The sequence below is a fragment of the Pelmatolapia mariae genome, linkage group LG9 (assembly GCF_036321145.2).
Source record: "Pelmatolapia mariae isolate MD_Pm_ZW linkage group LG9, Pm_UMD_F_2, whole genome shotgun sequence".
NCBI lineage: Eukaryota > Metazoa > Chordata > Actinopteri > Cichliformes > Cichlidae > Pelmatolapia > Pelmatolapia mariae.
Window position 1 is genome coordinate 35,765,457 of NC_086235.1, and position 11,569 is coordinate 35,777,025.

At 38.3% G+C, this 11,569-nt stretch overlaps 1 protein-coding gene across 1 annotated transcript; it reads left to right on the forward strand.

Moving 5' to 3' along the window:
• Window positions 1-578: 578 nt before the first annotated feature.
• Window positions 579-3,787, forward strand: LOC135933554 (gastrula zinc finger protein XlCGF8.2DB-like). Its single transcript, XM_065471656.1, has 2 exons — window positions 579-587; window positions 2,687-3,787. Exons 1-2 carry the CDS (start codon window positions 579-581, stop codon window positions 3,785-3,787), a joined length of 1,110 nt encoding a protein of 369 aa, XP_065327728.1.
• Window positions 3,788-11,569: the final 7,782 nt, after the last annotated feature.

Here is an 11,569-nt window from a genome sequence, read left to right on the forward strand (position 1 = left end):
AACTACATAAATGGCAAAAGTGGTATTTTTACACAAATTTCTAGTTAAAGAAATTTCAGAGGTTCATCCCTCAAAATTGTAAATGTAAAAAAGTTGCATAAAACAGTTTCCAAATTAATTTTGAGTGTCTTCATAGTTTTATTTTTGAGATACACCAATTTTTATATACTGCAGCCACCAACTTTGAAATTCTCATTTACATGACTTATTTAAACATTCTCCTCTTGAATGCAAAATTCTTAAAAAGATCTTTTATCCTTTTAAGAGTAAATAAATCTGAAAGCTGTTCCATCCTAAAAGAGTACAACAATGTGTAGTTTATGATGTTCTAAAGGTTTCAGCAGCTTTTTGAATTTGTCACATGTGTGGAAAATTAAGAGTGAGCCTTCATATCGTACTGTGAGTGATGCTCGTCAGCACACAAACCCAGAGTTTCTCTACAGGAACACAGAGAGAGTTATTCCCTGTACTGTAAGGACACATTCAGCATTGTGCAGTAAATCCAGATCATCCCAGTTAAATGATTACATGGATGTGAGTGTGATCGTCAGAGCAGCACTGATCAGTGTCAGGTTATAATGACCAAGGTGAACACAAACACTGTGTGCAGTGAGACTTCAGTCAAAGCATTTAACTGGGGTGTGAAAAAATAAGCTGAACTCTACAGCTTGTTGTGGTCCCCTGTGGCTTTAGGTGCTGACATGCCTCCCATCTGTTCTCCAGCATTTTCATTTACAGCCATAAAATATCTCCACATGTTGCTCCTCTTTCTCACTCTCTGCAGTCCAAATGCGTTTTCTGTGTGTAGCTGAGTTATGTGACGGCACAGCAGCAAACCACAAAAGGGTAGGAAAAAGGGGCGGAGCAAAGTGAGTCTGCCGCATAAGAAGAGGTGTTCACACAGACAGAGCTGCTTTTTCATCCACAGAGAGTAAATAGTGAACCTCCAGGAGAAAAACAAACTAAAGTATCGATCATAAACCACTACCAACGTCTGGATCGATATCTGCATCGATCTGCCCACCCTTGTCTCCTGGATCGTGGCTGAGATCAGCGTGAACCACGTGGGTCTCTGCTCCCTGATCTGTTTCCTGTGTTTGGAAAGAGTTCCAGCTTCATCACGGAGTTTCTCTCGGTTTGTGGGCTCATCTATAGGTAAGCACCAAGCTAACTTCAACACTAGATTTACTAACCCTGCGCAAATTTGCAGAAATCCCTTGAACCCAACACCTACTAGAATTACTGACTTTTTTTATTTTCTGGTGCAAGTCCCGAGGTGTTAATCACCCATGCTGAGATTTGTACAGGTCATATGCTCGATTCTCCTCCTGCTTTTGTTGTACAAACCACCCATTGTCTTTGAGGCCTGGCACATTTGCTTTTGCACACACATACAAACGCTGCAAATCTGTGTTTATTTGACAGTGTAAGACAAAAGCAGCAAAAATAAAAACTGTACCAAGAGTACAGTCTTAAAGGCTCACTATACAAACAATCTGGAGACATAAATATGGACACGTGTATTGAAAAATATTGATGTATATATTAGGGCTGCCACGATTAGTCAACTAGTCACGATTACGTCAACAATCAAAATCGTCAACGACTAATTTAATAGTCGACACGTGGTTTGAAGCTTTTTAAGATCCCAAAAGACGCAGAAATAAGCAGTAGGATTTAAGATTGTAATAACGGACTGAAACAGAAGATGGCAGCACTGCATGTACAATGATGCCAGCTGCTGTTAAACCCCGAAGAAGAAGAAGCAGTTTCCGGTATCTAGCTGTGTCCAAATTGATGATATATATATATATATATATATATATATATATATATATATGTATGTATGTTGAAACGGGTGGGGTAGGGGAGGTTATTTATCTTCTTGTGACAGAAGCCAGTTTGTCTCGTTCACTACAAAGAATCGACTCTTAGAGCAAACTTGTTCATGAACTTCACATCACTACCAGCCTCGGGTTTAAAACTAGTGTTAATGGAGGGAGTTTAAAGGTTCAGTTTGTTTCACGACTGCATTTCACACTGTCCCGATCCTTTTATTTGAGTTTGAGAAAAAACAACCAACATTCCAGAGAAGTCCAGTCAAACAATGATTTATTGATTACACGTACGCAGGAGAGGTTTGCAGCGTCACTCACTTACAGAGATCTCAACTAGGAAGTACACATCACACTACTTTTGTATATTAAAGTCCAGCCTCACAATACGTAAGCAGATATCATAATATGCATCATTTACAGTTATAAACAGTTAGACACATTTCCTTTTTTAACTCTCTTGACTTCTATAACACTTAAAAACTGTCCTCACCGTCTCACACTCTATGTGTTTCCTGCTGTTTTTTCTCCTCGTACACGTGTCTGAAACATCCGGAGTACATCCTGTGCTAATCTCTCTGAGCAGGTGTACAGGCACTTTGCAGGCCAAATGTCTCTCACCTTTGCCCTAGAAACAAGTCTAATATTTATCTGTGTCTGTAAGCGTGTTTGCATTGACCCTCAAAAGACTGAATGCCAACTCTCATGAGCACATTTGCAATGTGTGTGTGAAAATGAGTATAACTACTTATTTAATAAAAGCTTTTCACAAAATGCCACTAATAAAAGGCCGGTTAGAATAATGTATTTCCCACAACTCACTGCCTCTGTTTGTATCTCTGTCACTGCAGGACCACCGTGGACCGAGAAGTCAGCGCTCTCAGGAGGCCGACAAATTCGTTGAAGAAAGAAGTGGAAGAAAAAAATACAACTGTGACGAGTTTGGGAAAGATTTTACTGTGAAAGCTTCCCTAAAAATGCATCAGGTCATCCACACCGGAGAGAGACCGTTCAGCTGTGATGAGTGTGGGAAGTCTTTTACCCACTCTGGAAACTTAAAAACACACAAACTCATCCACACTGGAGAGAGACCGTTCAGCTGTGGAGACTGTGGAAAGTCTTTTACCGAGTCTGGAAGCTTAAAAAGACACCAACTCATCCACACTGGAGAGAGACCATTCAGCTGTGACGAGTGTGGAAAGTCTTTCACGCAGTCTGGACACTTAAAAACACACCAACTCATCCACACTGGAGAGAGACCGTTCAGCTGTGGAGACTGTGGAAAGTCTTTTACCGAGTCTGGAAGCTTAAAAAAACACCAACTCATCCAGACTGGAGAGAGACCATTCAGCTGTGACGAGTGTGGAAAGTCTTTTACCCACTCTGGAAGCTTAAAAACACACCAACTGATCCACACTGGAGAGAGACCATTCAGCTGTGACGAGTGTGGAAAGTCTTTCACGCAGTCTGGAAACTTAAAAAAACACCAACTGATCCACAGTGGAGAGAGACCATTCAGCTGTGACGAGTGTGGAAAGTCTTTTACGCACATTTCAAACTTAAAATCACATCAACTCATCCACACTGGAGTTAAAGCATACACCTGTGATCAGTGTGGCAGAGCTTTTACTCGCAGTGGCCACTTACAGAATCATCTAGTTGCCCACTCTGGAATGAAAGCATACAGCTGTGACATTTGTGGAAAAACTTTCAGCCTGAAACAGAGCCGAAATACACACCTACGCATTCACACCAGACATGATGTGTACAGCTGTGGTCAGTGTGGTAAACTATGTTTAACAGACGCACACTTCCAACGCCACATGTTTACCCACTCTGAGGAGAGACCTTATAAATGTGACCTGTGTGAGAAGACTTTTAAATCTCCATATTACCTGAAAGCACACCAATGGATCCACACCAGAAAGACTCTACAAGTGCAGTTACTGTGAGGTATGTACTTTTACTTTATCTTGTCATTTTTATCTTGTCAGCCCGACTGTTTGAAACAACTCTGCTCATCAAATTCTGTTAGCATGTTAGCAATTCTACTGCATGGAAAAACACCTCTGAATGATTATTCAGACTCTAATCACAGGTTTTTAGGGATAGTGTTTGAGAATTGTATTACTGTTATTGTAGCATTAAACTAGTATTAGTTTAATGCTTTTACTCTTATCGTTTTTATAGCACATTGAATTGAGCTTAGTGTGATAATGTAAACAGTAAAATGTAATTGGACTTTGGCAGAGATGCTCTTTATTTCAGGCGATGTTCAGGATGAAAATGTTGAAGGACTGACTTACACTGTGTTTGTGTCTTTGTTTAGAAGCAGAGCGACACAGATGGATCCAGTTCTCAACCCTGTCATCGCTGTGGGAAAGACTTTTGTTGTGACCTTTGTGGAAAAACTTTCAGTCATCGAAGGACTCTGAAAATACATCAACGTAAACACACTGGAGACAAAATGAACTACTGTAAAGAATGTGGGAGAGGCTTCACCACTTCAAAGGACTTCAAACAACATGAACTCCTTCACAGTGGCGTTAAAAAGCATGTCTGCGATCAGTGTGGGTCATCCTTCATCAGTGCACGTCAGCTTGAAAAGCATAAACGAGTCCACACATGAGAGAAACCATACAAGTGCAGACAGTGTGATAAAACCTTTTCACAATCATGTGATCATACTAAGCATGAACGCAGACACATGAAAGAGAACTTCATCTGTGAAAGAGTTTGAGTAATCTCAGTTCATACTCCACTCACAAACGATTCCATGTTAGGAATAAACTGTTACGTCTTGATTCCCGCTTTTAAGTAAATCTTGTAAACAGTACATTTGCATAACGACTGAAACCGGCCCAATGAATGAACAATGGGCTGTGAGGTCAATTTCTTCATCATTAATATGCACATTCTTATGACCATTGATTAACAACCACTGGTCAATGGCCATGAGTACCATTCACAGAGTAAAAATTTGCATAATGATTATGAAGGAAGTGTTTTACTGTTACCAGTGTTCAAAAACATTTACTAAATTATCTCCTCTGTGCAAACATAAGCCTAATCATGCAGGACTGAAATCATTGCCATCTCTGGATCACTGTGAATCTGAAGAGACAGAAAGATCCTCTTCTGGTTTCAGGGTCAGACTTAAACCCTTGAGATATAATAATGGATAATGTAATATCAATCATATATTTTAATAGTAGAAGCCTCAATTCAAACCATTCAAAAATCCTGGACTGTCTGGCACAGTTTTCTAAGAAATTCACTGTCATTGCAGTTTCAGAGACTTGGTTAGATGGGGATCAAAACTTAGTGAAGATTGATGGCTATGACATGTATTACATCAATAGAAATAAAAAAAGGGGAGGGGGTGTTGCCTTTTATACTGATAATAATTACAAATGTAGAATCATCAGTGAACTGTCACTAGCACTGGATAACATAATGGAGTGCATAACTATCGAAATAGAAGCTGAAAAGTCAAAGAATCTGCAAATCAGCTGTATCTACAGGACCCCTGGATCATGTATAAAAATGTTCACAGAGGAACTGTTGAAGATGTACAATCCCATTAACAACAAGAAAATGACATTTATATGTGGTGATTTCAATATAGATTTGTTGAATCCAACTGTGAACAGGGCCATCACTGATTTCATCCATACAATGTACAGCATTAGTCTTTATCCCTTAATCTGCCGTCCAACAAGAATAACCTCACATAGTGCTACACTTATCGATAATATTTTCACTAATGTTGTTGACAGCAATGTTGAAAGTGGATTAATAATAAATGACTTAAGCGACCATCTACCAGTTTTTGCAACAGTACAGAGCTACGCCAGGATTAACAGATGTGAACCTAATAAGAAATTAATTAGACATAAAACACAAGAAGCAATTTGCCGCCTTAAGAAAGAGCTCAACAACCAAGACTGGAGTAACATCTATGTTCAAGACGTTGACGTGGCATATGAAAACTTCTTATCAATAATATTAACTCTTTACAATAAACACTGTCCCCTGGTGAATAAAACAAAGAAAACTGAAAACTCAGGAAAAAAACCATGGCTAACAAAGGGGATACCGAACGCATGCAAGAAAAAGAATCTGTTGTACAAGACATTTTTAAAGAAAAGAACAATAGAAGCTGAACAAACTTATAAGAGGTATAAGAATAAATTGACAGGGATCATGAGAAGCAGCAAATTAAATTACTACAGTAAACTTTTCTATGAAAATAAAAAAAATATAAAACACATGTGGACAGTGCTAAATAATATTGTAAATAAAGGAACTAAAGGATTGGAATATGCAAATAACTTTCAAATACAAAATACAACAACTAGTGACATAAAACAAATTGCAAATGGTTTTAATGACTTTTTTCTTGATGTTGGTCCTGGCTTGGCTAAAGAAATTGTAAAAACTGGGCACCCTCCTAAAACTAAAACTTTTAATGTAGCAAACTCAATGTTTATGAGGGGAGTAGATGAAGAGGAAATTATGGATGTAGTTACATCCTTTAACTCCAAGAAATCAACTGACTGTGATGGCATTGATATGGACTTAATTAAAGATATTTTTGGATGTATTGTGAAACCATTTACCTACATTTGTAATCTGTCATTACAAAATGGTTTATTTCCTGATAAGATGAAAATTGCAAAGGTAGTTCCAATATATAAAAATGGAGATAAACATCTTCTCACAAACTATCGGCCCATCTCTCTACTACCGCAGTTCTCTAAGATACTGGAAAAAATATTTTACAATAGATTATATGACTTTATCATAAAAAACAATGTACTATATGAACAGCAGTATGGATTTAGACCAAAAAGGACTACAACGCATGCCTTAATGGAGTTTATAGATACAGTAACAACTGCTATTGAAAACAAAAAATATGCTGTCGGAGTTTTTTTAGATTTAAAGAAAGCATTCGATACAGCTGATCACAACCTTTTACTTAACAAACTATGTACATATGGGGTCAGAGGGGTGGCATTATCATGGGTTAACAGTCACCTTAAAAACCGTAAACAATTTACCCAAATAAATGCCATGAAGTCAGAACTGAAACCTGTTGTGTGTGGGGTTCCCCAAGGATCAGTTTTGGGGCCGCTGCTTTTCATATTGTATATTAATGAGATATGTGCTATTTCAAAGTCTTTGAAAATAATATTATTTGCGGATGATACAAACTTACTGTGCTGTGGAAGTAACTTGGAACAACTTCTGAATGAGCTAGAGAATGAATTAAATAATCTGAAGACCTGGTTTGACCATAATAAATTAACATTGAACCTGAGCAAAACAAAATTCATAATATTTGGGAATCGCACATATTCTACTAACAGTAAACTGACAATAAATAACACTGAATTAGACAGAGTATCTGAAATAAAATTCCTTGGTGTGATAATACATCACAAACTATCCTGGATTCCCCACATTACTCATATCAAAGGCAAAATATCGAAGTCTCTGGCAATTCTCTATAAGGTCAAGGATCTCATAAATCAAACATCATTATATACTCTCTATTGTTCTATTATACTGCCGTACATGACATACTGTGTGGAAGTGTGGGGAAACACGTATAAGACACCCACTCATCCAATATACATTCTGCAAAAAAGAGCAATAAGGATAATAAATAAAGCTACTTCAAGAGAACCATCAAATCCACTTTTTATCAAATTAAATATTCTCAAATTCAAAGATTTGGTTGACCTCAGAACTGTGCAAACAATGTACAAAGCAGCAAATAAATCTTTGCCCCACAACATTCAGAACTTGTTCCAAATAAGACCAAATACTCCTGACCTGAGAGGAATCCTTATGTTCAGCAAGCCAGTAGTAAGGACAAATGTAAAATATCACAGCATTACAGTCAGAGGAGTTAGTGTGTGGAACACCTGTACAGATGAAATCAAGACAAGTACATCAATACAAAAATTCACACGATTGTTCAAAAATAATAAATTGCATGAATATAGGAAATCTTCCTCTCAGTGACTGAGTCGTCTCATTGTGTCCTCATTTTTTTTTATAGATCAAGGCCTGAGTAACCCAGGCTTAAGTGTTCATTAAGGTGTTTGTCACATAGATATAAAATAAGCTCAGAGATTAAACGGGTGTTATAGACAGGGTGATTAGTTTATGTAAAAATGTAGTTTGTTGTTGTTCTGGTTTACGTGCTGAAAATGGTTTCATTTGTGTATGTTCAATGTGTTAGACTTGTACATAGTTAACCATATATGATCAAATAATGTTGAATCCTGGATATGGATGTGTAAGCAATGAAATTTGAAATAAGGGGGTAGGAACAAGAAAAGTGTAAACTTCATCCTACTCCTTTTCGAGCACACGCATTCTGTAGACATAGATATATAGACATGAAAACTTGATGATTTTTAAGTTTTGTTTTGTTTTTTTTGTTTTTTTTCTGTTGTTATTTCAATTATATTTGCATGTTCGAAATAAAATTATCTATCTATCTATCTATCTATCTATCTATCTATCTATCTATCTATCTATCTATCTATCTATCTATCTATCTATCTATCTATCTATCTATCTATCTATCTATCTACCTACCTACCTACCTACCTCGGCCTCCAGTAACACCTTGGAGTAATATTTGACCAGGAGTCACAAGAATTATTAGAAAAACAGGGTTTTCATTCATTTAACCCAAAAATTATATTTACAAAAGTAATTAATGTTGAGCTCATAAAAAAGGTCAAAGAAACAAAACTGAACTCAGGCAAAGAACTGCAAACTTAACAAACCAAATGACTGCACAAAGAAATATAACTGACTTAAACAAACATAACTGACCTAAACATGAAATAGCACAGAAGGGTAAATATAATGTCTGATCAGACCACTATGACACACGAGGAGTAACTAAACAAAACACAACTGTAAACAACAAACATGGCAGTACAGTCTGGTTTGTTAATAAACTAAACACCAAAGAAGGAAATCAAAACTACTAAACCCTCAACTCAAACATTAAGTACAAATACTTTGTTTTAAAAGTAGAATGGGAGGCAGAGCCTTCAGTTTTCAGGCCCCTCTTCTGTGAAACCAGCTTCCAGTTTGGATTCATGAGACAGACACTATCTCTACTTTCAAGATTAGGCTTCAAACTTTCCTTTTTGCTAAAGCAGGCTGCCGGGGATTCCCATGATGCATTGAGTTTTTCCTTTTCAGTCACCTTTCTCACTCACTATGTGTCAATAGACCTCTCTGCATTGAATCATATCTGTTATTAATCTCTGTCTCTCTTCCACAGCATGTCTTTATCCTGTTTTTCTTCTCCCACCCCAACCAATCACAGCAGATGGCCCCGCCCCTCCCTGAGCCTGGTTCTGCTGGAGGTTTCTTCCTGTTAAAAGGGAGTTTTTCCTTCCCACTGTCGCCAAAGTGCTTGCTCATAGGGGGTCATATGATTGTTGGGCTTTTCTCTGTATCTACTGTACAATATAAAGCGGCTTGAGGCGACTTTTGTTGTGATTTGGCGCTATATAGATACAATTGAATTGGTTCTTTAGTAGGTCTAGAGGGTTAAACTGCGTCCTCACATCTGCTTCATGAATATGAAGGGTTGTAGTGGGAGAAGGTGGTTTGAAATCCTCATAGGTGTGAAGTGAGGAGGGGGCTCCTGTGGGTGAAGTCTTTGATAGCATCGATGGCTCTGTTGTGGGGGGAGTGGGGAAGGTGGGGGGATGAGTGACCAAAGTGTCTCTATTGTTGGGGAAGTCTCTATTGAGGTGTGAAGGCTGGTTGGTGGATCATCAAAGCGGCAGTAAAAGTCGATGAGGGTGTTGGCCAACAGCAAGTCATCAGTGGAGTGGGGCTGTGTGCTTCCTGAAGTGAAAATCTGGCATTTAAAGATGAATGGGAAAAACTCGCCCACAGCTGACTAATGAACATTTGCATGCATGCTTAAGAGCTGCATTGACCCCATTTCACCCAAGGTTTAAAATTCTGCCTGCAAATGTCAGAGGTGTAGTCGTCTGTGTCCATATTTTCTCCAGCATACGGGGGATTCCCATCATAATGAGTCTTTTGGTAAGAGGTGATAAAGAACCTAATCAAAATTTTCCATCCAAATTCCCTCCATCTTTGTGAGGTAGTGCATTTCCATTGTTGTTTCCATATTTGAGTCCATTCATCCTGTGTTATCCCTCCTTCTCCCATAATATCTTATTTGTAAAAAATGTATACAAAGAGGAAATGTGTTTTTTGTTGACGTCACCACTATATGCCTTTTTGAGCATTGCTATCAAATCTACATTAGTGTCCGACACCACTCTAATTGTCGTCTTTATATAGTGTCTTATTTGCAAGTATCGGCATAAATCCTGTCTTTCCAGATTGTATTTTTGTTTCAATGTATCAACACTAATTAAATTCCCATCTTTAATCAGACTATCAAATGTAGGTAATCCTTTAGCAGACCAACTTTTAAGACGTGAGTCCAATTTTTGGGGGGTAAAGTCAGAGACATAAGCATACCATTTAAATAATGCCAAGTCTTGTTCTAGTTTAAATTCAAAAATATATATTGTTAATTAAATGTTAAATAAAAACTAGAAAAAGTTGCATTTCCTGCGAAAATGCAGTGTAGTGGAATCTGATGAAAACGGCAGGAAAATCTCCCTTTTAACAGGAAAGCAGAACTCTCAAAGAACCAGGCTCAGGGAGGGGCGGCCATCTGGCACAACCGGTTGGGGTGAGAGAAGAAAGACAGGATAAAAGACATGCTGTGGAAGAGAGCCAGAGATTAATAACAAGTATGATTCAATGCAGAGAGGTATTAACAGTGTTGGGAAGGTTACTTTTAAAATGTATTCCACTACAGATTACAGAATACATGCCCCAAAATGTATTTTGTAACGTATTTCGTTACGTTACTCAATGAGAGTAACGTATTCTGAATACTTTGGATTACTTAATATATTATCATGCTTTTTACAACTACATGAATGTACTATTGCTGTGTGATTTATTACTGAAGGTCCGCGGCTCCGAACCGTAGTAAAGGGACCTCTGGCTAATACGTCGGGTTCGTGTCGGGTTCGTAGCCGAAAAATAGCTTTACTTTTTTGTCTGGATCAAGTTTGCTTGCGAGAGACAGAGAGAGGCGTTGAAAGGCTGCTCCAACGTAACTTATTGTTTCGGAGGAAAACACGAACACAGTGTACAGTCGAGTCTTAATAGCTTACTTACAACTGGGCTTTTGGCTGCAGTGGTTATTATTATATTTACATGCTTCCAGCTCCCGTTTCTGCTCGATGACAACTCGTACTATCTCTCCTTTTTCTCCCTCCCTCGCTCACAGACACATAACGGGTATGGCAGTCCATTCTCCCTGCAGCACGGACTACAATACCCATGAGGCTACATTCTTTAGCGCTATGCTTGGAACACTCTCTTATTGCCTTCATATTAAATCATTTTTAAAAATATTTCTTCACGTCATTATGAGACACGAGATTGAGACACGGGCATTAGGGCCTCTTAATGCGTGGAATTACCAAAAATAGAGGGTATAGCCAAACATACTGTGGCGAGCTCAGACAAGGAGGAGACAGATGTGTCGTTTGGTCTTGCTTCCCCGAGTTTCCAGGGAGCACAGCCACTTATTTTCCAACAGAAACACACCGCCGCTAACCAAACTGCTCGGCATAGCTTAGCACAAC